The sequence below is a fragment of the Macrosteles quadrilineatus genome, unplaced genomic scaffold (genome assembly GCF_028750875.1).
Source record: "Macrosteles quadrilineatus isolate MER2022 unplaced genomic scaffold, UCM_ALF_1.0 Scaffold_3__2_contigs__length_128488019, whole genome shotgun sequence".
NCBI classification, from domain to species: domain Eukaryota; kingdom Metazoa; phylum Arthropoda; class Insecta; order Hemiptera; family Cicadellidae; genus Macrosteles; species Macrosteles quadrilineatus.
The window spans coordinates 24,820,135-24,847,501 of NW_026542596.1; the positions used below are offsets into that span (position 1 = coordinate 24,820,135).

General features: G+C 36.5%; 2 protein-coding genes across 3 annotated transcripts in view; one reads left to right on the forward strand and one right to left on the reverse strand.

Moving 5' to 3' along the window:
* The window catches only part of LOC128988369 (SUMO-activating enzyme subunit 1), a 162,603-nt gene that overhangs the window by 90,840 nt on the left and 44,396 nt on the right, over positions 1–27,367 (reverse strand). The window lies entirely within an intron of this gene.
* Positions 1,611–27,367, forward strand: part of LOC128988363 (3'-5' RNA helicase YTHDC2-like) — a 43,745-nt gene continuing 17,988 nt past the window's right edge. The window contains exons 1-15 of one of the 2 annotated variants that reach the window (XM_054409586.1): positions 1,611–1,887; positions 5,740–5,830; positions 7,918–8,117; positions 8,703–8,914; positions 11,380–11,546; positions 12,996–13,279; positions 14,343–14,397; positions 15,648–15,810; positions 16,503–16,652; positions 19,033–19,217; positions 21,132–21,295; positions 21,866–21,993; positions 22,106–22,240; positions 22,967–23,155; positions 26,693–26,812. In XM_054409586.1, coding sequence (XP_054265561.1) covers positions 1,773–1,887; positions 5,740–5,830; positions 7,918–8,117; positions 8,703–8,914; positions 11,380–11,546; positions 12,996–13,279; positions 14,343–14,397; positions 15,648–15,810; positions 16,503–16,652; positions 19,033–19,217; positions 21,132–21,295; positions 21,866–21,993; positions 22,106–22,240; positions 22,967–23,155; positions 26,693–26,812 — 2,358 coding nt within the window. In that variant the 5' untranslated portion in view covers positions 1,611–1,772. The remainder of the gene's footprint in view (positions 1,888–5,739; positions 5,831–7,917; positions 8,118–8,702; positions 8,915–11,379; positions 11,547–12,995; positions 13,280–14,342; positions 14,398–15,647; positions 15,811–16,502; positions 16,653–19,032; positions 19,218–21,131; positions 21,296–21,865; positions 21,994–22,105; positions 22,241–22,966; positions 23,156–26,692; positions 26,813–27,367) is intronic. The other variant, XM_054409587.1, reaches the window with a different exon arrangement.

Below are 27,367 nucleotides of genomic sequence, written 5' to 3' on the forward strand. Positions count from 1 at the left end.
AAATATAATTGATATTTTTTAATATAACACTTCTCACCACGTAGGTAATTGTTGTGTATGTCGTTGAATATGCTGAATTCCTTTCTATTAGCTTGACGTATATATCACTTATATCATGAAAAAAATATTATATATAACAAATATGATGCATTGTTGAAGTCCAAAAACCTAGGATTAAAAATCGTGAAATTCCCGCATTGGAATGTTCTCCGAAAGCTTGTGCGCATACATTAAAGTAACGTTTTGTCTATGACTTTTGTAGGAAATAATTTCCAATACAAGGCGTTGACTTGTCCAATATAAGACTGTTGTGTGTTATATGTAACACAAACTATTTTTCGGGTAAATTTTATCACCCCAATTAAAAGTCGTGTAGATTGTCATTGACTACAACCTGTTATATACAATAAAAATTACTTAAATACTTAAAAATACTAAACACTATTTATGTATAACAGTAAAGAACTAATGAAAGAACTGATGATACATTGCGTACAATGTTTACTCGCAACGAGATAGGAGGACCAAGCGCTGGTCTGTTGTAAGTTGATGCGAGTGTTCCTATTGTTTCGTCCTGCCTGGCACTTTTATGGCCTAGCACTCGTCAGATGCTCGACAGCCAACTTCAGCGGCCAAAAAGACCGGTGGGGCACACGGGAGGGACTAAGGCTAACATATCTTGTAGTGTCAGCGTTCGCCGCTAGAACTGCTAAGTTGAAAAAATTTAAATTATTTTTTTATTAATTAATTTTAGTTATAAAATTAACTTTTTAATTATAAAATATTGTTTTAAAATTATAAAATTAATTTTTAATTTTTAAAATTAAACTGTCATAACATAACCTAACCAACCAGACTTGCTGATAATATAAAAACTATATACTTAAGATAAAAATCTAATTAATGATTACTTATAATTTTTAATTAATTATAAATTTAATTTTAAAATTTAGTATTATAAAATTTAACTGTCATAACCTAACCTAACCAACCAAACTTGCTGATATGAAAAATTTGTTGACAAAAAGTTAGTGCTGCCAGCGGGATTCGAACCCAGGACTTCCTGAACATCAATCCGAAACGCTACCAACTATGCCACGAACGCCACTGAAATCAAATCTTTTCGTTACGGCTAAGCTGGGTTTTCCTAGGCGCGGAGTCGGCCAGCGGAGAGCGGACAGCGGAGAGCGGAATTGAAATTAACATGGCATTCCGCTCCGCTTCTAGGAAAACAGTAACATTAAATTGCCTAAGACAAGCTGAGTCCGCTCTCCGCGTTCCTCTCTCCGCTGGCCGACTACGCGCCTAGGAAAACCCAGCTTAATCGTGTTGCCTCAAGAGAAGACATTTATTAGCCACTAGAGATATGACGTCACTACACCTTTAGCCTTAGTCCCTCCCGTGTGCCCATTCCCCAAACAGACAGCCTGGTTTGTTGTTGTTGTCTGTTCTCTGTTGCTAGTGTTGCTGTGTGCGTGCGGTCTGCGGTGCGAATCAGAAGATCAGATCAGAATATCAGAATTAACGGCTTCAATCTCCTCACCTCAACTCATGTTCAATTCTATTTTATATTGCCGATGAGCGCTGAAGATGTGATTGGGTTATTGTTAAACAGTAATATTATGGACATAGTCTCTATCTCTACTAGGCTATATAAAGCTTAGTGCATAACCTTTGAGGTTTGATCGTGCATAAACATTTACTGTAGTTGTAATAGAGTCGTTCACACAATACCCACTTTAAACCAGTCTAATTTACTTTTGAGCAACGTCATGTCTAAACTTTATAGCAATGAAAGCAAATCTAACTTTAGTTTAGTTCCAGAAGAAGTCAAGAATGTTATTGATTTGACACTCAAAAGATTTGTCAGCAATCCAAATGCGAAAGGTTGGTTACCTACAAGTTCAATAGTGATAAGTAATGGTAGGCCTACTAGCCTACTATTTTAGTAGCCTACATGTAAAAGAAATTGAAGTTAGTCTAGGGAAGGGATTAGAATCGATAGGTCAAACATCAATATTCACCATCGATGGTAACATCGACGTCAACCATCGATGTGCCGATAACATCGTTGCAAAATCATCGATGATTTTGGGACTAAAATATTATTGTTTATCAGTTTTGTACCCTCCAGTAATGGGAAACATTGGTATCTCAATAACTTAGGCCTATTTTACTTGGCCAAAAACATTGATATGTTTGACGAAAACATTGATGTAAGTTAACAAAAACATCGGTAGGTTAACCTATCATCGAACATCAATGGAAAAACATCAATGTTTAGAAAATATTGGCAATTGATGCTTACCCCCAGTTTAGAGTCTGTAGGCCTAATATAAGCAATTAAATAGGCTATCTATGTTTGCCATATTTCAAAAATAGTTAACTTCCTCATTCTTAAAGCTTACCTAGGCCTACCTGAAACTACTGTTAACAATCATCATTGTAGAAGGGGAATGACCCTTGGTGGAGTTGCAATTTGGTGTCGCTCCAATATTAAATATCAGCCACTTGATACCACCGAGTTTAGTGTTGAAGGAGAGTGCGAACTGACAGCAATGTCTCTTGAAGTCAGTAAAAATAAAAAATACTTTTGGTGGCAGGTTACAGACCTTCTGACAATCTTGACAATTTTCTAGACCATATAAGTGACTGCCTGAATGAGTATGCATCAGTATAATCCCCCCATAAAACCCAATTCCCATGGTCCGATCATGCTGGTTCGCGAACTTGTTCGAATAAATGTAGGTTTACACGCTTCTACAAAATTTTGTCAAAATCTGATCATTTTTGCTCGAGTTATCGTGCTAACGCCAACGGACATATACACGGTGTTTTTTTTTAACTTGCATCTTTATTTATGTAAAAACCGCAATAGATAGAAATGTATGCAGTTTGCGGGAATCATCTATTGACGTAGGGGGACCAATTGTTTTGAATTCAACGTTACATTCACAGTCCCCCCCTTTCCACCCCTGCCCGCAACATATTTTTTTTTAAATAGCAAGGTACCCCTTGTGATATATCAAATGAAAGCTTTACGTGTTAACGTATACATTTTTTGTGGCCTGTGTATTTATTTACTTATTAATATATTTGCCAACTTCAGATCACTTTCTAAAACAATATTACTTAAGGCTTAAATACCAGCATAGGAGAAAAGTAAGAGAGCTTAAGGCAAAGTCGATACTAGAGACAATTGAAAAAGCAGATAATAAAACTAAGGGAGTTTGGAAAGTTATAAATGCAAGTAGGCCTCATCAAAAGAGAGAACCAGAAAGCATTTGCCTCAAGAACAGCAAGGGTGAAATACTTTTGAATCCTGAAGGTCTGCGAGAGTTTCAACAAATACTTTGTTGAAGTAGGTAATTCCAACTGCCAAAAACAAACAAATAATGCTCTTGGTCATCCAAGCAAAATAATAATATCTTCGTTCTTCATGAGCTCTGTCACAAGTGAGGGAATAAAAAGCATAATAAGTGGACTGAAAAACAAAAAATCAGCTAGAGTTGATGAAATCTCTCCTAAACTGCTCAAATCAATATCAGATATGATTACCATTATGTCACACACTCAATAGTTCCTTTGTTGAAGGCCACTTTCCGTCCAAACTTAAGCAGACAATTGTAAAGCCCATCCTGAAATTTGGGGATAAATTGTGCTGCAAAAATTACAGGCCTATAAGTCTCATTTAGACTTTCTCTGAAGTGTTTGAAAAGGCAGCTCTGGAAAGATTGTGGAGTTTCCTTGAAACCTATGACATAGTGTTTGAGGGCCAGCATGGGTTTGTCAGGAACAGATCCACCACTAGTGCCATACTCAGTCTATTAAACAGAGTTGTAAAAGACATGGATTCTAATCAGTTTGCGGTGGGCATATTCTTCGACCTCACGAAGGCCTTTGATATGGTTGACCATGGGCTACTTTTAAGTAAAATGAATGAAATTGGGATTAGGGGTACTGCTCTTCACTGGTTCTCCTCATACCTGGAGGGGAGAAGGCAGTCAGTCACGATTCCTGCAGTAGATGCAAAGGGGTGCTTGGAAAATATTTATTCCTCAGAAGCTTCAGTTAGCAGGGGGGTGCCCCAGGGTTCCATCCTGGGACCAATCCTCTTCCTCATTTTCATAAACAACCTACCATCTAGTGTGAAGAAGGAAAATATGCTTATTTGCCGACGACACCCCCTCACTATCTCCAATCCCAGTATGGAGGTTTTAGAACAAATCGCTTTTATCGAATCAAACTGTCTTCTTCAATGGTGCGAAAAGAATCATTTATCCCTAAATCCTGAGAAAACCCAACTTCTACAATTCCAAATTTCTTAAAGACGATCCCAGAAAAATCACAGTCTTCTAAATGTCCTGTTAGACGAAACCATAAGTTAATCTGTCCCTCCCAAAATGTGAATTTCCTTGGAGTACTCCTTGATGAAAATCTCAGATTTCATCCACATATGTAGCATGTAGTAAAAAGGGTTTTGGTAGGTATTTTCATGCTTCGAATGCTCCGACAAACAGCCAACTCTGATGTTCTCCTGTCTGCATACTACGGGCTCATCTATCCCTATCTGACATACGCCATTCCTGTATGGGGCTGTGAAACCCAAAGAACACTGTTTTTGTTCAGACTCCAGAGGAAAGCAATCCATATTGTGTTCTCTCTTCCAAAACCTCACTCCTGCAGAGAAATATTCAGATCATTCACAATCCTTACCTTTCCATCCATCTATATTCTGGAAACGTTGTCATTCGCTAAAAAAAACAAATCATCTTTGACCACTCCAGTCAACCACAGATATTCTTACCAGAACACTTCAAACCTTGCCATTCCCCGTCATTCAACTGCATTTTTCCAGAGGCACTTTCACTACAATGCTGTGAAACTCTTCAATAACCTCCCTTTCCCATTACAGGCTGAACAGGATGTGGGTAAATTTAGAAGGGAGTTAAAGTCCATCCTGTTAGATTTACGTTTGCCACGATTACTGGATAATGTGGCAACGTAGTTCCAAGTGATTGTATTATTTTGTATTTATTTGTTTTGAAGGAATAAACTCATTATTTCATAAGGCAGTATACAGCGTCCGTGAAAACTGGTAGGGACTTTACTTGTGAGCACTAGTTTAATTAACTTGTAGTTGCTTGTAAATACTTTAGTTGTTTTGACTGTAAGATAAACAATAGGTATGCTTTATCAATTAAGATTAATTTGACTTGGCTAATGCATGTATATGTTAATCTGGCCTAATAAATAACTTATTGACTTATTTTCATATAGTTTGAGTTACCTGATAAAGTGGGCTTTCTTGTACTTATTATAGCACAGAAAGTAAGTTAAGTTAGCAAAATCGCTGCATTTACCACAGGCTACTTAAGCTACTTTTGCCACACTCTTTTTTTGCGAGCCAATCCGGTATTCCAACCAAACAACACAAAACTGTGTGCTTTTATTAGGCTCAGACTTAATACTTTACTTGCGTAGGTACGCTTCAAAATTAGTTGGCATCACTTGTATCCCATTACCTTACTGTACATGATTAAGTTACCTCCTCCTATGCTTGAGAACAGTTTGTACTGGAAGCTGCGTCATTATAATAAACATTTGTAGGCTACACATTTACAAAACTTCCATGATGGAATTAAGGTTATTTGTGTTGGCGTGGACAATGGTCTTGGGACTCTGAAATACTCTAACTTATAATTAAAATTTTGTTCTTCTAAAGTTTTTTTTTTTCAGAGCATGAGTATCCATCTTCGTTTGAATCCTGTGAGAGAGCATATGTGCATGCCAAAGCTAAAGAACTAGGCTTGAAATCAAAGAGTAGAGGGTAAGAATTCAAATTTATATTCTTGCATGGATTAATTTGAAACCTGGCAAGTTGAACTGCGTTGAAGTGTTTAGGTACTGATTTAAAAATAATTCACGTGCACATTCTATAACTTGGTCCATGTTAATAATGAAATCAGTTAAACTCGAAATAGGCCTAAATAATACCTGTTCTGTTACAGTCTTAAACCCTCCAATCTAAGATAATCGTACAGTAGAAACCCCCTCATAGAACCTTAAGGTTAACAACTCCTTAAAATGCTCCCAACCTATTTCGCTCGCCTTCAGACTCGTAAGTAGTACAAGTCTTGGTATAAATTCTTTGCGTTTATGTGTTTTTCATTAAAAATTTTCAGGCTTAAATTTTATTTCATCTGTAAATTTCCTTTGAGGCGATAACTTAGGGTTTATTTTGTTTCGTGGCTATTAAAAAAAATCCAGCATTAGGCCTTTTCAATTATCCGATCTTCTTTCTTTCTGTTGGTTAGAATCTTTTACATATTCAAATTTAAATTACAATCTAAGTTATGTATGACATTATTGTATTTCTTAAAGAAACTCACGGAAAGTAAATAAAAGAAACGTCTTATAACAGTAAAAAATATATTTACGCTTATACTGTTACTCACAAGACAGTACCTATATACAAAAAGATGGTAAGTGGTGATCGATTTCGATTGGACACTCCAATCATCATCAGACCCAATAGGCAAATGACGTCATTCGCCTAAAGAAGAAAATTGATTGATTTACATATATGTTACAGTACATTTTTTAGAAAATTTCTTTATTTCCATTTTGATGTCGCCAGAGGCCAAAAAAACCATCCCTTCAAAATATTATATAGGCCTACTACTGGGGTGGTGTGTACCTATGTATATATATATCTAGATTTATAGCCAATGTCTCCGTAAACGCAATAACTTGTGTAATTTTTTATGAAATTTGGTTTGAAAGTGTAAGTAGGAATAAACTTGAATGAGTTTGCGAACCAGCATAATTGGACCATGGGAACAGGATTTTATGGGCGGTTTTATGGAGTGAAATTAGATTTTTCTAATTTTTGACCCTCAAAACACAACATTTTTTCTAGAACATTTGAAAGTGCCTAAACAAACAAATAATTTAGTATATCGAAGTGTTTTTGTACAATTATTGTTTACAGAGATAATTCAAAAAGTTGATCATTTAAAATTCCCATGTTATTCTTATGGATATTATTGTATAATGTTGTAGTTTGCTTTTTTATGGACATATTTTGATCAAACTTGTCAAATTTATTTATTTTGTACTAAGTCATTGTTATTTTGCTAAAAAAACCCACATTATTAGCCTCTATGTAGCAGCAAACCTACTAGGTACTTGTTAAACCTTTGTTACTGTATATAAAGAGATTGAATTTAAAATCAATTCATTTAATGGAAATTTCCGTAGTCTGCAGGCTTGCTGCAGCGGGGGTATTTTGTTTTAAATTTAAAATTATGTAAAACAACAATAATAAGGACTACCTGCTGTGTGCTCCGCAATGGGAATAAAATTAATTTTCGAAGAATGGGTTGTCCCCTTTAACATAATAGCCTAACAGGTTATAGAATCTTGTTTTATTTCCTTAATCGATGAAAAACTTTTAGATTAAACAAACCTACCACATAGTTGTGTAAAATATTATATTTAATTTGTTTGGACCAGCTATCTGAAATTGTGAAATAAGAAATTTTGCAGTTCTGATTGTTTACATTGAAATACCAACGCAAACTTAAACATTGTGAGTTTTCTCATGCTTCCATGGAGACCAAAATTAAAATTATTAATATTTTACTTTTGAAAACATCACCTCAAATCTTTGCACATCCAAGGTGTGTAGCCCAAGAGGAACTCAGGGAAGTGAATATGGCATTCCTAGGAATGTGGACCATCTTTGTGCTTAATTTTGGCTGTATCGGTTTAGTATTTTAGTCGTGACAGCAACACAGACAGACAGACAGATAGAGACACCACCTCAATTTTATAGTAGTATAGATAAATTAGTATCCTATAATTTTTTTGTTTGAGAGAAATAATTTAATTTAGGATTATTTACTGTTAAAGGAAAGGCCTGACGAGGGCTGTAACGGTTTACAAACGGGAAGAATCAACCATTATACAAGCAGACGCTCTCATCTCATTGGCCAGGTCTGCACGGCAGTCGGCTCTGTCACTCGTCACATCATTCCCAGTCGGGCCTAAAGAACGTCAGGAACTGTTGCCTATAACTGAGCGTGACCGATCTTTCCCCCCTGACACTTCAGGTAAGCTGTGATCTTACTTATTTAATATTTACGCAAGCAATTGATGCTGTTTTATCTAACGTTCTACCAACAACCTGATGATGTACCCTAGTGGTATGAAACAGCTGTAGTTGTACTAACTACACACGGATCGTTCGACGCAAAGAGGTAAAATAAACCATTTTTTTACTACGCAAGCAGGTTTTTTGTGACAATTACTCCTCCAAAACTGCAATAAGCATTGTATACCAACCCCGTACAAAGGACGGGTACTCAGCTAGTTTCTAATAAATTTGTTGTGCTTATTTTTGAGCTTATTGTAATTTATAAAGGGATTCTGCACATCTACAGGCAAATATCTTTCATTTGGTACCAACCCCGTGTAATTCGATCCAGTAGTATGCTAGCTGTCATAAGTTTTGCAAAAGTTTTTTAGTATATAAGATATAAGATATTTGTATTTAAACAGCCTGTACTTTCTGTTATTCTGATAGTAGTGCATTTCCCAATGATCTTAATCCATATCTAAGATGCTACTCGCACATAGATTTATCAATCAGTTTCATTGTCTTGAATGGTACCAATAACCACACTCTGTTTTAATAGTATTGATGTGTTCAGTGAGAGAAGCGTTCAAAAACCAGACTCGGCTTAACAATGGTATTCCGAGTGTTCCACCGACGCCTGCAGCCTCAGAACTGCAACAGAGCCGCAAGTCTCTTCCCATCTGGCAGACCAAGGATCAGCTGATACAGAGCATCAGCACTCACTCCGTTGTCATAGTTGTGGGGGAAACTGGCTGTGGCAAGTCCACCCAGGTAATATTGTGCTTAGATCATAGATAAGATATTAAGGCCAATTCTACACAAGCATAAAATCCGAGACGGGATTCCGCGTCGGGGGGCCACGTGCTCAACAGGGACCACTTTTCCTGGTACCTCTGGTGGTAACTAAACATGGCATGGAATGTCCCTCTGGTGAGGCTGTTCGATAAAGCTTGATGTGTCCACAATTGCCTCTTATTTCCTAAGCAGTTTGAATAGTTGGAGTTGGATAACCCCAGCTATACAACCGAGCTCCACCAAGTCCATCCTGCGTCTTAACCGCCTCGTGTAGGATGGCCGGACAGGTTTCACGCGGATTCCAAGCGACGGGGATCCCTCCACGTACAAAATGTGATGAGTTCACGTGGGAATTCCGCCGCGGTTTTCATGCTCATGTAGAATGGGCCTATGTAGATATAGTAGAACTTCGATTAAACATGGGCGGATGGATTTTATATAAACCCTGTATAGACAATCATGACAATTAAATAATTGTATTTCTTAATCCTACTATGTTAAAATAACCATGGTATTTTAATAATGTTAAAATGCATTATATTCAACTATTTTTGATTGTTATTGATATGCAGTCAGGCTCAGCTGCCCATTATTGTTTTTATAAATATCTCAGTTCATTTGAAAAAAATTAAGTTGAAGCAGTACAAAGAAATATTGATCAAGAGCTCCAAGTGTAAGGTGCTACGGCGGCGCCGGGGTCGCGGCCTTCCAATCTGAGGCCTCTCCCGTACTACGCTCCTCTACCGTATCGCCTTACAAATAAAATGCTCGGAATCGCTCGAGTCGAGCTGGGAACCTCCAAGGTCCTTCCACTACTCAATTTTGAATAAAACGTCTTTATTGTCTGTTAAAGCTCAGAGTGACACCTCACCACAGGGGGTCAACAGTGTCATCACACTCATCATCGCTTTAATGATCACCTTTAAAACAATTGCCAATGCTGGGTGTTCTCGCGTGTCTCGTGCCAGGCTAATTCGCCGGTCTTAATCAAATTAACCGATGCAGTATGCTAAAATGTCACCCTAACTGCCAGGCTAACACGCCGGTCTTTCTAGAGTAAAAAATGTTTAAATAAACTGAACTAATTACCTACTGGCCAGGCTAACTCGCCGGTCTTTCTAACCTACCACAATTAAAATAAAATCCTACTTGCCAGGCTAACTCGCCGGTCTTTCTAAAGTAAAATCAATAAAATAAACTAAAATAATTCCCTACTGGCCAGGCTAACACGCCGGTCTTTCTAACCTACAACAATTTAATAAAATAAAATAAAATCCTACTTGCCAGGCTAACTCGTCGGTCTTTCTAAAATAATAAAATAAACTAAAATAATTCCCTACTGGCCAGGCTAACACGCCGGTCTTTCTAACCTACAACAATTTAATAAAATAAAATAAAATCCTACTTGCCAGGCTAACTCGCCGGTCTTTCTAACCTACAACAATTTAAAAAATAAAATAAAATCCTACTTGACAGGCTAACTCGCCGGTCTTTCTAAAATAATAAAATAAACTAAAATAATATTCCCTACTGGCCAGGCTAACACGCCGGTCTTTCTAAAGTAAAATAATTAATAAACCAAAATATCTGAAATATAACTGCAAGGGCTTTACTTCACAAATAGTCTAAATTACACTTACAGCACTACTCGACTTGAGAGTAAAGACGGGCCAACACCAGAGATACTAAACTGGGATTTCAGTTGGGCTTCTTCACTATTTGACTTTGATCGTCTCAATTCCTGATTTTCACTATCAACTCTTAATATCAAACGTTAATGCCAGTCTCACTAAATAAAATATCTCAATAGCTGAAATCTGCAAGTCTTCCTTCACAAACAGTCTGACAACACTTACTTGACTGGAGAATTTAAAATACGCCAACACCAGAGAAAATGAACTGGAATTTCAATTGGCTAATTCTACCAGGTCATATTGACTGTTGGTTGGTCTTCAACTGCTTTCCTGAACTGAACCGACTGACTGGAACGGCTAGCGGTTCCGGTTTTATTCGCCTCAGAAGTAGCGAGCTCCAACGGTGATTTCAGGAACTACTTCCGTGTTCAGCGGTCTCCAGCGGCCGGCGTCGTAGGTTAGTGGCTGTTATCGGGATTGACCTTTGTCCCCGAACCCGCTTATTGTCCGCGCTGCTAACACCTTTTGCTTGTTAACGGTTGTAAATATCAACTTAGAGCCGGTCAAAATTTACAACCGTTACACAAGGTGACTTAATGCTTGCCCTTAACAATCGTTTGCTCCTTACACATCTGTCTGCTGTGCACTGTCAGAACAGATTTCATTACCTCGAGACTGATAACAACATAATACGCTAAGTAGCCTGTCATTGTGATAACAGTAACCATGGCAACATTAGTAGCCTAACTTGATGAATGTGAGGATATTCCAATGATAGGCTATCTTGACGTGACATTTGGTATGCAGGTGCCTCAATACATCCTAGAACATGCTGAGAAGACAGGTCGAGGCTGCAGAGTGATATGCAGCATGCCTCGTCGCATTTCCGCAGTAGCCATTAGTGAGCGGGTCGCTGCGGAGAGGGGAGAACCTGTGGGCAGTGTGGTGGGCTACCAGGTCCACACAGACTGCAGGTAACCATAGCCATACTGAGTAGTGAATGGCTGGATAAACTTCCTGTATTACTCTGTGTTAAGTTATTGTCTGAAGGCTTTAATTGATGGATTTTGTTGTATAACAGACTAATGTTTACTATATTGATTTTGTAAAAATATCAACATCTCTTCAACCTACTCTGAAGTAGTCCTACATCAGGACAAAATATGTGTGTTATGTTTTTTTATTGTGTTCTATTAGCCTCTAGACTCCAATTTTCTGGTTTAGGTAAGCTAGCTGAAGTTTATTCTTAAAAAAATATATTTTAATACTAAGATATTTAAAAAGTTTAGCTCTCCTAGCTTACTTATGAAAAGTCCAGGGGCTAGTAGATACACAAATAAAAGATCCCTACCTAAACATTACACTGATATTTAGTCCTGTATCATTTGCTTCAGAGAAACCCTTCTCTCTTTTTATACAATGAATACAAACCCTTTAAGAAGCGCAATGCCTTTGTAAAAAATTCAGTCTGAAAATATTTGAATTTTCAATATTTCCTGCGGCGGCCGCTAGGTAAACTAACACGAGTGCGCAGCCAAGTCAGCTGACTGAGTGAGAGGGAATCTGCTTAGAAAGAGAGAGAGATAGAGTAGCGTGGCCGCCGCACGAGCGATAGTAGTGGCGGCAGTGTGAAGCTTATTTCGGCGGCTAAATTCCAGTCTTTCTATTCTTTATAAGCATTTCGCTTCTTAAAATGTTTGTCATTGATTTATGTGGGTTAATTGGGAATTCCATCTGAACTATAACAGCATATTTCAAGAGACATAATCTTTAAAAGGTATTATTTTTCTTAAAAAGTACTATGATAAAATTAGTTTTCTTCTAAAACTGATAGAAAAAATACTAGATAGGCTTCCTCAGTCACATAGGCTCATTGTAGTTTCATGGTCTTCCAATGACAACCATGTCAATCTTGACAAAACACTTTTATTCTTCAAAACTTTATGTGAGTGTGAGTTAGCTGATAATCCATCGTGTCCTATATACAACACAAAGCTAAATAGGGTTTTCGTTCATTTGTTGAATAGTGAAACATTTCATAGTGAAAATAAACCACTAATTTAACAATTAAATTGGTCAATTAATTATACTTGTTAGAGTGTGTTAAGGCCAGGCTTACTTTTAAATTAAGCTATTATTACTTTCTTTTTTACCAAACCAAAATCCTATTTATTTTTTCCCCTAGGAAAATTCGCTACAGTCCTTATGGTCCTTATTGGGTCCTAGCCAGCCCAATTTAATCTCACCATAAACACTTCACCTCAACTCAAGAGAACCAATGAGAAGCCAGTAGATTACATGACTGCTGCCCCAAGGTGGCTGGTATGTAAGGACACCTGGGCGTTAAAATTATCCTTAATTTCTCTATATTCTTTGATTCTCTGCATTTAAACAGTTTTGGCATGATTTCTTTGTGTTGTTAGGCTGTCCCCCCACACCGCCCTCATGTACACTACGTACACAATGCTACTGAGGACACTACTGATAGGAGATTCTCTGCTGGCCACCGTCACACACGTTATCATAGACGAGATCCATGAGAGGGACAGAGTCAGCGACTACATGCTGATCGTGCTGAGGGACGCGCTGGCCAAGTACCGAGGTCTCAAGCTGATTCTCATGTCTGCAACACTGGACGTCAACATGTTCACCAAGTACTTCACCAACTGCCCTGTCATCTCCGGAAACGCTTGTCCAATCATTACAGGTAGGTTGGGTCTTAGAGTAGTAATAACTAGTTGCTTTAACCCGCTTCTTAACGTAAGGAAGCAAGAGAATCATGTGGTATAGACTAACCTACACAAGTAGTCTTCTCATCCATAGTAAAATCTGACGCTTGTTTTTCATATCTAGTCATGTTGTTGACATGGAGCGTTAGTGTCAATAAAATTTTGTTTATATAATTTTTGGGTATGATTTTTGATTGTTTGGTTCTGTTTGATTGTTTTAGTAAATTGAAACATAATTTATCGGGCTCTGTAAATACATACCGTACTGAGATTCGGGAGGCTTATTCAAAGAGGTGACACTGTACTGTGGTGTCCTGACCGTTAGTATCTCAGTATTGTTTCTCTCAGTCAGCGAAGCTGAGGTGACAGCGCTACCATATTGATCATGATGAGGTCTCTCTAGAATCAGTCTCATTCCCTCTATGTTGGGTCTAGGTTTTAAAATACCCCGGTGTATTTCTTGCATATGAAGGAAGTCACATTCATACATCTTGCACATATCCGATAGTAATATTTCTTTGTCTCTCGATATTCCCTTGGTATTAATCGATATCGTTATGGCCTTGAAAAAGACTGTAAAGTCTTCCAGTTGTAGAAGGATTTGTCACTGAAATGTCAGCGTTGCCCAGAGTACGCCCGATTGTGATGTCGTTCTTAGCGTGTAATGGTCACAATCTTCGGGGAAGCTCCTTCTGTGCACCACAATTTGCATTTTTCTGTGTATTTTTTTTACTAGTAGGATACTAAATTTAACGTATACAATTAGAGTTTTACCAATACATGAAGTTTTCTTATTCCAAACACAGTGGTTTGTAACCAAAGTTTTAATGCATTAGAAAGTAGTTTGTACCACATAGCTCATACAACAAAATTGACGAGTAGCCTGATATTTTTCAACATTACTGGCATACAAGATACAATTTGCTGTGTCAGTAGTAAAATAATAAAAGATACAATTTGACTTATTTCAATGATTTGACCTGTACTGCATTTATTTAACCCTCAATGTGATATGTTATTTATCATAATCTTAATGTTTAGTTCCCGGAAGGCTCTATGAAGTTCAAGAATTTTTCCTTGAAGACATTTTGAAAAAGTAAGTTTAATCACTATGTAAGTTTTCTTAATCGATGTAATTGCTACAGAACCTCACTTTACATTTTATTATTTTAGATATTATGAATTGGTTTGTATCTTACCGTAGACATAAAGAATGAAATATAGACCGTCAGCTGTGCTGCGGTTACCATAGGTTCCGGCGCACACCGCTTGGAGCACCACGGTAGTTACGGCGTACGTACACGCTACGTAAACTACAGCGGTGTGCGCCGGAACCTATGGTAACCATGGCAACCGCAGCACGGCTGACAGTCTATATTTCATTCTTTTTGTCTATGATCTTACATAAATAATATTATAATATTCATTCTGATAGCCCCTGGACTACGTATATATGACTTTTTAGGCTTTGAGGTCAGTCAGTAGTCCAACATTGTTTCTTAAATTCAATTATTTAAAGCTGACATGTTTCGTTGCAATGCAACATCATCGGAGCTTACACCTCGTCAAAAACATCAAAATTTACACACAAAACAGTACATACACACGAGACATTTAAACACAAAAAAACACGATATCCCTATCATGACATGATGGTGGTTGTAGGTAGACTGGACACAGGTTGTGTAACTTCGTCCGTCCTTCTTTCCGTTCCTTCGTTCCAACATAACCTGTGTCCAGTCCACCTACAAACACCGCCATGTCATGATAGCACTATTGTGTTATTTCGTCTTTAAATGTTTTGTGTGTATGTACTGTTTTGTGCGTAAATTTGTATGTTTTCAACGTGTTGCAAGCTCCAATGATGTTACATTGCAATGAAACATGTCAGCTTTGATATCGAGAGATTGTCATGAGTCTATACTAATATTGATACCCATTTCATCTGCAAAGATTGCAAGTTAAAAATGTCATGCTTTTGCCTCGTTTGTGGATGACGATGATAACATTTCCATTGCTACGGGGGACAATGATGATGTCTTCACAGCCGTGGGAGATGATGATGTTTCCGTGACAGCAGGAGATGTTCAATATTTTGCATCAATTGTGGTAGATGATGATGTCCACAAGACTGTAGGATATAATCTGAACTTCTTTTTAAAATGTAAATAACATGGTAAAAAAGTCTATTATATTCCTTACCTCTTAGGTAACATGATGTTATTCCAAGTTGACTTACTCTTAGGTTAACTTTCATTGTTTTACATTCTTTTATTTCATTTCTAACAACATTCTGATCCAGAGCACTGTTTTGCTCTATAGTAGTCGTAATAACAATCTGTACAGGACTGGGTACATGACCAAAGACATGGCTGTGATGAAGAAGTTGTTAGAGAAAGTGAGAGAGAAGAAGACAGATATGGAAGCGTGGACGGCCTCAATGGCAGGTGTGGCTCAACAAGGCGTCTCTCTCACTGCCACACCAATCTTGGGACAAAACAACGTCGAAGTAAGTTTACTGTACAAATATTCATTGACGGCTGGTCCATTAGAACTCTAGGAAGCAGTCCTCCCAATTTTCAAGACTAAAATAAAAATAATGAATAATAATCAACATAAATATGATTTTTATTCCTGAATTTGAATGTACATAAACGTTAGCAAGGTCAATGTTTTTAGGACGGTTGATAATGGACGCAACATATTTTTGCAACAGGTAGTACATGGGAACTCAGTAGATATTAGTCCAAACTCTCATATAAACTGCATGGAAAAATGCTACCAATCACAGCGCTGTGTCAGGCTCCATTGCAATAGATATATGTTGCAATAAAAAATTGGTCCAAAATGAAGGCGTTGGCGAGCTCACAATAACCGCATAATAATAACCGCATTATGATAACTGGTGTTGCCTTATCTACCAGTTATACTTTTTTAATATGTTGTATAAAATATTCTTTGGAGAAGTTTTGTTTCAAATAATAATAATAAATTATTATTGGCGGGTTACGATTAGTTGAGCGGGTTTTGATAGTAGCTCTTAAAATTCAGGAATTTGTCTTGAATTCTCCCGGAAAACTACTTGAATTTTTCAAACCAGGTTTAGTAGACACCATGTATCGGTATTGGTATCAAGAATCGATTTAAATTTTGGTATTGATCGACACATTACTAATAAATTATATTAATGTCCATACACAGCAGGTCGGCCAAGAGAAGACGGAGCTGGATGGGTTTGTGAAGCAGGAGTTGGAGCGATGTCTGGGCGTAGCTTGGGCATCAGGCTCAGAACAAGCTTTCTCTCAGCTGTTGCAGCTCATTGTATCTGAGAACATATCTGTTGACTATCAGGTACTGTAGGTGGAGTAAGATATACCAAATAGTAGATAAAAAGCATTTCGTAGGATGCCAAATGTTGATCCACCGATGCCAACCTTTACCCTATGGTGAAAATAAATGGATGGATAGAATACAGACAGCAATGCAGTCTTTCAACTTTTTACAGTAGAAACTTTATAAGCAACGATAATGCATTCTGTGCTTTATTAACTATAGAATCAATGCAATTCAGTTTAACTAAAAATATGTCTCAATCATTTGTTTGAATTTTACTTTCAGACATCAGCATTATTGTGTGATTCGGTCCTATTAGTTTGCAGACAATGCTATGAAGTTGCCAATAAGATACAAAGTGATTATTAAGCTGTAAATTGAAGTCACAATTTGTTTTGAGATGAATAAATGGCCTACATGGCATTCTCAACATCTAGTTCAATGCCTTACATATCTCTTATCTCATGGTCTCAAGTTAAATCGAGAAAAATGCACTGTTCTTTCATATTGCTCTACCCAACAATGTTCAATCGATCATTGATGGATAGGTGCAGGTAAAACTTGATTACGTGGAGTTAAAGGTGAGCCACACTGCCAAGACTTTGGGTGTAATACTGGACAGAGGCCTTACTTTCTTTGAGCATATCACCCATGTTTACCAGCTGGTTTTGGGTGGATTGCGGGGTCTGTACATATGCCGAACCATCTTACCTGAGACAGATAAGATTCAGCTGATTTAATCAGTTGTCTTGTCAGTGCTCTACTATTGCTTTCCTGCACATGGCAGCAGCATCACAAATGAGGGCATGGAAAGGATTCAAAAGCTTCAAAACACGGCAGTAAGATTTATATGGTTTGCGGAAACGCGATCATATATCTGAGTTTGATAAAACTGCCGGTCTTTTGCCCTCAGCAGCCATATGCAGGGTGCAAACCTGCATTCTAGTTCATAGGGTATGGTCGAAAAGGAACCAGCTTACCTGATGGAAAGACTGGTCTCCTGCGATCGGGTGTCTCAGCGCAATACCCGACAGGACAAGCAGCTTCACTTCCCGAGAGTGACTGGAGAGGGTTCTCTTACTTTGGGCCTAAGCTGTATAAAGGCCTCCCCAGAGACCTTGTTGCTGGGTGTGCCAGCTTTCAGAAGTAGGCTTAAAAAATGTATGAAAAGTTGTGGAAGTACCTTTAATTTTGTAAATATTTAATATGTTCATTTTCTGTTATTAGTTTTATTTATCTATCTATCTATATATTAATAGGCAAGCATGTTTCTTTAAAACCTTTTTTCTCAGCTTGTGTGCATCGTGTGGTAAATCTGCGCATACCGTTAGAAAGCAATTTTCCTGTAGGTGTGCAGAATCCCTTTATAAATTTAAATAGGCTCAAAGATAAGCACAAAAAATGAGATTGAAAATTTGAAAAAATTAACATGGATTTTATGCGTTGCCATGCTGGTGACGAAATAACAACGAAATATAAACAGAAAATCAAAACAAATGGAAGAAACTCCAATCACATGTTTTATTTACAGTGTGGGGTGAAAATAGAGAAGTGAGTACATTACATATTTTTGGTCGAGTTTCGACCACTGGACGACCTCTCGTTATTAGTTAAATGACAAGAGTTATCCTGTAAAGCATTTCCAGTGCTGTGAGGCAGTTCAGTGTGTAACTGAGGAACGCTTGCTAAATGAAGGCATTTGTATTTATTTATTTACAGTATATCTCTTACATATCATTGGGGTACAGTATATAGAAATCACTACTAAAAAACAGGGAAATTTAACCATTTTTTTCTAAGTCCCTAACTACTAGTTAAGCTACTTACCCCTACTAAATAGGAAGTACATTTAAAAAGCCTTCTATAACGAACATCGACTACACTTTTTATTTTTATACGGTGAACACGTAAGCAATTTATGAAAGGAAGAATTACAGTTTTAATGACTGTTCTGATAACTATCACACTTACACAATTATACTCTTCTTGAATAGCTTCATTGTTGTAGTGAGGCAATGTGAATAGCTTCAGTAGTTAGTTAATAGTTAGTAGGGTTTACTATTGATAGTAGACATCCCATACTCATCTTTCAGAATGAAAATTCATGTTTATTGGAGCCACTAACAGCCTGCATTCATGTAATTCCTGATATCTCTTCAATATGCCAACTCTTGAACCAAGCCAAACTTAAAGAACAACTTATTGTAAACTATAACACCAACTATGAAATTATTAAAAAATAATAGATTAAATCAAATTTTGACTTGTACTGTTAATAATTCTTTCACTAAAAATGGCTTCAGCTGGGGGAGCTGGTCCATAGATGCGATGACTACTTCAGTATCTGAAAAGCTATGGTACTAGCTTGTTATCTAGAGACTTAACTTATGTTATGCAGCACTCGGAGACGGGAGTGACGGCTCTGATGGCGGCCGCAGCCCGAGGTTCCCTGGACACAGCCGAGCTGTTGTTGGCGCTCGGTGCACGAGTGACTGTCAGAGCCTTCAGCTGTGACTCGAGTGCACTAGACTTAGCACTCTCCAACAACCATCAGGACATTGTAGACCTGCTCACTTCATACATGTTAGTATTCTGTGTTGAGGATATACAAAATTGCAACTTAGTGTGCATTGTTGAACAGTTGTGGTTAATACAATTTTGCTTCATACAATTTGCCCATCCACATAGGCTTCAGCTATCGGGCCCGTGCATTAAACAAGTCCAGAAAAGCGAGGGGTGAGCCGGTCAGTACAACAGCTGAACTGTCTGATAAAAAGAAGTGGCAGCTACCGGGATCCGAACCCACGAGATCGCTGCCATGGATACAAAGTCCATGGTGCTAACGACTGAGCCACCAACTCACCTTATACTTAGGCGATCCAGAAAGTAAAGAACGTTTCGTTATGACGCCGCTAGGCGCGCGCCGATCTCGTACATTTTGGTATGTGCGTCCTCGGCAACTCAGTCGGCATCCAGCCGTGACAATTGGAGCATTCTAGCCCTGCCCGTTTTTTCACAATTTCAACTTAAGATGAGCGCTGCAATAAAAAATCCCGCCAGTTAAGGGGTGCGGTCAGTGATGCGGTTTTTGTTGGAAAACACTTAAAACCGAAACTTCTCCTCAATTTTCACGGACTTTGTTGTTTAAAATTGTCACGCAACAAAGCGAAAGACCCGTTATTGGGAATCAGCGGTTTTTGCTAACCTTTTCATCAACTTTAGCGACCAGTTCCATCAGTCATAATGCTCGGGCGTCTGCCCTTCGCTTCGCCATGACTCATGAGCGTCAGATCGGCCATTTTTAATCTGAATGCACCATTTTCTCAGAACTTTCAATCATTACGTTTTTTTCCTTAAACATAATACCCTTTGCGATAAATGTCTATCGATTTTAAGTTTAATGCCAACACAAACCGTATCACTGACCGCACCTCTTAACTGGCGGTATTTTTAATCGCAGCGCTCATCTTAAGTTGAAATTGTGAAAAAACGGGCAGCGCTAGAATGCTCCAATTGTCACGGCTGGATGCCGACTGAGTTGCCGAGTACGCACATACCAAAATGTACGAGATCGGCGCGCGCCTAGCGGCGTCATAACGAAACGTTCTTTACTTTCTGGACAACCCACGTATATTAAAATGTACGGTTTTTTTAATTCAAAAATTCTTAATCAACCACTTGCCGGATTTTCATGATTCTTCTATTGATCAAAAGATAATTTTGAGAGAAAGGGAATTACTATGCCATAATCTTATTTAAGTTTGGGTTTCGGATTTTAGAAATTAAATTTAAATTTTTTTAAAGTCTAGCAGTTGACGCTATTATTTTAAGTTTCTTTCAGTCTAATTTGGTTTTCAACAGCTGGTTTCAAACTCACTGAAGTTTTTAAGCTACACATTGTTTACAAAAATATTGTTCATCAGTACAGTATTACAAATTTTTATGATGTTACTAAAGGTAGTTTTTCCTACCATAAAGGATTTGTGATTTCAGGAAATCTGTATTTGAAACTGTACATCCTAAACACTTGTGTATAATCAAGTTTTGTTGTAAATATAATGTGTGTGAATATAGGTTATGCAATAGAAATGTTAACTCATATTAAGGGAATATTTTGATTTTTTAATCAAAATATCACCTTATTGTTTTAGTAAATCACTTATAACTTAATTTAAGTTATAAATGGTTTATGTTTTCATAGTTCTTTTTCTTAATGTTCGAATGTCAGTTTGTCATAATTCCTAAAATTTAATTGGTGTTGTAGTTATTCTAATATCTTAGTTTCGCCAATAGCGCAGCCCTGCATTGTAACAATGATGTGTTGGTAATTCTAGTTATCATCATAAGTTGTGTATCCAATTTTCTGCTAATTATCTAACATAATACAGTACAATTAATTGTTTGTCTTATAATAACAATGTATGTCATTGACTTATTACATAATAATATGCTAATTTTAATTAAATACTAAGTTAGTAAAACAACTTTTTGTTTTAGGATATTCAATGAGCAAGAACCACTTAAATCGGACATTGAAGCAGAGCTACCAGAAGATTCAAAACTACTTGTAGAAACTTACGAGCGATGTTGTGTTGAAGATCATGTAGACGTCGATCTTATTGTGCATATTTTACACAATATACATGAATCTGGGAAGAAAGGTATATTGTTAAATACTAACCTTCATTTGATTGGATTTTAACCTCCTGGTTGGATTCTAGCCTATAATCTGTATATTCTCGTTTTTTGTTTTTTAAATGTTGGTTTTTTAGCGAATTTCCCATATTGGGAATACGCTATTACCATTACCGTAGGTCTCATTGTGAGACCTAGACCCGGGACCAATTTTCTTTTTTGTTTTGAGGTCCCCAGAGGCCAAAAACACCCTCCGTTCAAATTCATATAGCCAATATACATATATACATATTTATATTTATATTAGTAAATATTTTAATAAATAATTTTGACTCGGGTACTAAGTTTATCTTAAGTTTCTCTTCATCCACCCATTCAACAAGTTGCCATGGTTACTAAACACCCAATCACAGGCTACTGAAGTAGTCATGATTACCAAATACCCAATCACAAAATGTTGTACCAAGCAAGGATTCGGACCATCAGAGGTTGGTTACTTAATATTTCTACTGTACACAAATATTAAGTAACATTTAACCTTTAAAATATGTACAAGTGTTAAAGTATTCTAGCCTATCATTTTTTTCTGTTTGCAGGTGCAGTTTTGATTTTTCTGCCGGCATATGAACAAATTTTGACTGTAAGAGAAAAGATACTAGCTGATGAAAAGAAGTTCAACGAACATGGCAAAGTTGTTGTGTTTATATTACACTCCAAAATACAGGTATTTTTTACATTTTTAACTAGATATGGAAGTCATTCTTTGTCTCTTGGGTTTATGTACTAAGTTTTTGGAACCAGTTTTGAACCATTTTGACAAACAAATAATTTTACAGGCCCAGGACCAGAAGAAGATTTTCCAACCGGTTCCAACAGGTCAGAGGAAAGTGGTTTTGTCTACAAGTATGGCAGAAACTAGCCTAACTATTGATGATCTGGTCTTTGTTATTGACTCTGGGAAAGTTAGAGAGGTAATTTTTTTTGTTAAAACTTTAAGCTCCAAGTCTATTTTTATTTATCTGTTAATATTATTTAGGTTATGTCCTTATTCCTTTTATGTCTTTCATAATACATTTATTTACCTGTTATGTCCATATTCAACTTAAATAAAAGAAAAAAAAATCTGTGTCTTTCTTCCTTTATACATAAAAAGTAGCAAAACCTGTGTTGTGTGCAATCCTTATTAATTCAACTCAATAATGTCGTCAACCTCTACCCAAGCCAGACACCGTTTATTTAAGGTAGGCCTCTCCCACCTGCTATTCCTCACATTATTGAGTTTAGTATGGATCGCACATGTGTGGGATTCAAACCCGCGCTACGAAAGACCTCACGCTACACTCGTCAGTGTAGCGCTTTAGTCAACCGAGCTACCATGCCACCTTCGGCCTAACACTGCTAATACCGCTATAACCACACTAGGGCTTGCTGGTGAGATTCAATGAAATAACACCCTGAGCTTACTAGGGCTCTGAAAATTGTACTATGTTGTTTAGAGGTATAAATTTTTAAGGGTATTAAAAGTTCAAGCATTTAATTATTTCAGTGCTATTTTTAATTATCGTAATATTTTAAATGATATATTATATAACCTATGTGTTTTGTAACCAATGTTTAATCCACGAGGCAAGTAATATAAGTTAATTTCAATTTTAGAGCTATTTCCGTGTTGCTATTAATCTTTGTTTATCGTACAGAAACGATACAACGCAGCTGCCAACATGTACATGACCCGATGTGAGTGGGTGTCCATGACCACAGTTAGGCAGAGGAGAGGTCGGGCGGGTCGAACCCAGCCGGGTGTGTGCTTCCACCTGTTCAGTAGCACTCGATACCGTACACTCGCACCCGCACCCACACCCGCCATACTGCGAGAGCCACTGCAGGTCTGTGACAATATTTTTACCACAGGTTGTATATATTTATTGTCCTTTAGACATTGCATTCTTATGATGAATATGTAGCCAGTTTTAGGTCAAAAATTTTAATTAGTTGATCTGAACCACCAACCGAATGTGCTTTTGTAAATTACATATTTCTGTTGAATAGGCCAACTTTTTAACCAACTTATTGTAAACTGTGGAATCTTTTATGTCAAATGTATTGTCACATTAACAAATTACTTATGGAGAAAATAGAATTTTAGACTGTAGTGCATTCTTTCAGTGGCTCTTTCAACATTTAATTTTAAAAATTGGCTACAGCTGTTGTATGTAGATGAGATATCTGATACTCACTACTAGAAACATACTTTGTGAAAAAGAGTTGTATTAACTTCTATAGTATTAAAACGAAACAGTGTTTTTTTATTTCACGATTCTGAATCAACCACTCGACGGATTTTCACGATTTTTGTGTTGAAAGAAAGATAATTTTGAGAACTAGGGAATGTCGAAGCCATAAATTTAGTTTAGGGTCCCAGTTTTTTTGAAATTAAGTTTTAATTTTCAAAAAGTCTAGCAGCCGACGCTAAGATTCTAAACTAGCTTTCGGCATAAAATAATTTGCTTAACATAACAGCTGTAAACATTCAGCTTTTGTGTCACAAATTCAGCATTTGGATAAAAACTGATAAAAATGTAAAGACATACTTAGGGTTGACTTATTTATACTATGTGTAATGCGAATCGTTGATACGTTCAATTCTTCTGTAAGAGGATGACAGATTAATTAAATTATACATAGTAAAATACTAGGATGTTCAAATTATTTTTTAAAGCAATCTTTGTAATCTTCGATTTGTTTTAGAGCAATATAATTTGTTTTAACTAACAGCTGGTTAAATATAAACTATGGAACTATGAGGTTATTTTATTTACTCTTATTGTGTCATTGATTATAGGAAATAAGTGATAATTAGACCACAGTTTAAAATAGTTTATACCAAAATTAATTAATCCACAGTACAAATCGAGGCTCTGTACACGAGTCTTAATAAAAAAGGATAAATGCAAATTATTTTACTGCTCCACTTTTCAAGGAAAAAATAGAAAAATAACAATGTTTACATGTTTTAATTCTTCATGGTAGCTTTTTGTTATCAATTAATGTTTGTCTGCTTTAAATTTGTTTAAATGAGGCCCGGAAATATTGATGTCATAAAAAGAAGATCAAGAATAATCAGGAATCACGATTTTAAATTACCACCACAACCTTAGCCGGGTTTTATACACAGATAAACAGATGGATGACATAGATTGAACACAACGTTAACATTGACCTACGATATGCAATTAGACAAACCATCCTTTTATGAAATCGTGTTAAGTTGTGGTTACGTTTGGGGGTGCCTATATCAGCGCCCCCCAAACGTAAAAATATCACTTTTATTTCAACTATGAATATATTGTAGTTTAAATTAACTAATATGGGAAATTACGATGTACATTTATTCAATGAGGGTGGGTAATTATCAAGGATACAACTGATAACGGTATGGATAATAAACATTGACAATTACGCAAGGCCACACTAAAAAAAAACAAAAAAACTAAAATGTTTTTTTAGTGTGGCCTTGAATTACGTCATTAGCTTTACTAGCGTGTTTACTTTTTACTTTCTCCCCCTATACCATAGTATATGGAGAAAGTATTGTTTTCGTCAAAATTTTCGAGTTTTGAGTGTATATATTCGTTTTGGGTCCCCCTGGACCCAAAAAAGTGGTTTTTGAAGTGATGTCTATGTGTGTGTGTGTGTGGGTGTGTGCCTGTTTGTGTCTGTGTGTCTGGATGTGTACAGAGCTAGGGACTACACCTGTGGTCTGATTTCAATGAAATTTGGTATGTAGGTTCTAATCCGTGGTATCCCCAGGTGTTTTTTTCATTTTTTTGAAATTTTGATTTTTTATGGGGATTTTCCCATAAAAACCCATAAAAAACTGGAAAAATCGGATTTTCTCAAAAATGGCCCGAACGATTTTGATAAAAATTTAGTATGTTGTAGCCCTTTGAATTCTGAACAAAATGGTACAAATCCCATTTCTGTAAAAATTACGGTTCAAAAGTTATGGTAAATTATGTTATTTTCCCATAAAACCCCCATAAAATAACAAAAAATAGGATATTAGACAAAAATCCGGTTTTGATTTAACAGAGTATGTTATGATCCTTACAATTTTGATAGTGTTTGTCATTTTTTAGAAAATTTTATTTTTAATGGGGATTTTCCCATAAAACCCCATAAAAAACTGGAAAAATAGGATTTTCTCAAAAATGGCCCGAACGATTTTGATAAAAATTGAGTATGTTATAGTCCTTTATATTCTAAACAAAATGATACAAATCCCATTTTTGTAAAAAATTACGGTTCAAAAGTTATGGTAAATTATGTTATTTCCCCATAAAAATCCCCATAAAATAACGGAAAATCGGATTTTCCCAAAATTGGCTAGAACGATTTTGATAAACATTTAGTATGTTATAGTCCTTTAAATTCTGAAGAAAATTGTACAAATCCCATTTCTGTATATTTACTCTCACCGCTTACTCATGAGAAAGGTTGTTGACAATCTTATGGGAGAAAGTATGTGTCAGAATGCTGATACCGTTTATTATATTCCTGCTACATGTGACCAGTTCTTTTTTTTCAAATGAATGTTATTTGAACCAAACAGCTGTTTCAAAACAAACTGTTATTGTTTTTACTTTTCTTTGTTTACACTTATTTTTTTAGCAATTAATGCAGTGAAATTGATATAAAGGATGGGTGTGACGATTAGTTTTGATGTTAGGACGCCAAAGTTAAATTATGTGTACTGTGAATTTTATTGGATATTTTATTAGTTTATTAGTTTTATTTTAGGTCGTTTCTATTCAGACCTACTGGAAATTGTGTATAGTAGTATTGTGATGATAATAATTATGGAAGAGGCAGGTATGCTATGGAAGGTGGTATCGTTGACTAGGTCTATACACTTCTCAAATTGTTTTTATTAATAGTCAAAGCTATTACTCTCTCTACTGTAGGCTACTTATAATCAGTGTGCGTCTGTGCGAATCGGCTGGAAATCTCACTACAACGCTTTTCACATCGAAAAAATTGCAGAATTGCTGTTTTATTGTGAAAGTATCGGATTTAAAATGCATATCGTATAGGCCTATGATGGAATAAAATTATATTTGGTCACACAACATTTGTTTACAAGATGATTTTTCACATTAAAACTGCAAGAAACTTTGTCTTTATATATGTAAACTAGCTGACTACTGAATTCCCGTACGTAGGACGGGCTAACACCTCGTTTTAATTTAATAAAATTGTTAGAATAGTTCCAAGTTTTCACCTTTTTAGGTACGAAAGAGGTTTGGAATAACAGTTCTGCTATGATATGTAACTTTTTTATTTAGGTCTAAAGTCAATTCCTTTTGAATTAGGAATCCTAAAAGGTAAAAAAAATATGAGTAACAGAATGTATCTGTTTAAAGGAGTTGTGTCTGAACACCAAGTTGTTGGCTCCTCCCAACAGTCCGATCGCTGACTTCTTAGCAAGAGCCATTGAACCTCCGTCTCCAATGGTCACTAGAAATGCTGTACAACTACTCAAGGTACCTCGAATGCTTAACACAGATGTTGTATTGGTAGAAATCTACACAAATTAAAGACTTATACTTGAGCCGACCCTTCGCACCACCCTCAGACAAGCAACTAGTGGAAGCATGCCCCCCCCATAGTGGTCGCCCCACATCCCTACCTAAATCTGAAAGGCAGTGGGTGAACTGCAAAAACAAAACCAAACTGGAAACAACAGCCTATAATTTCAACAAACAACAAAGAAAAAGTACAGCCATTCAAAGAATGCAAAAATCTTTTTTTTAAATAACATGGGGTTTAATTTACCCTTCTGCCCTCAAAAAACAGTAACTGAAAATTTAACATTTTAAATAATAACCTTTAACAAATAAATAAATAACAAATAATTAAGCATTAACTAGGGATGGACAGGTCACAAAATTTTTTTTATCAAATCAAAGATAAAGAATAAGCGATGTTTTTATGTCATTGTTATCTTCATACTGTTGTTATCATCTATAAGTAGACTACTATTATTTTATACTTTTTTTATGCGTTATCTAATTTTTTTATCGACATTCTTCTGTCCT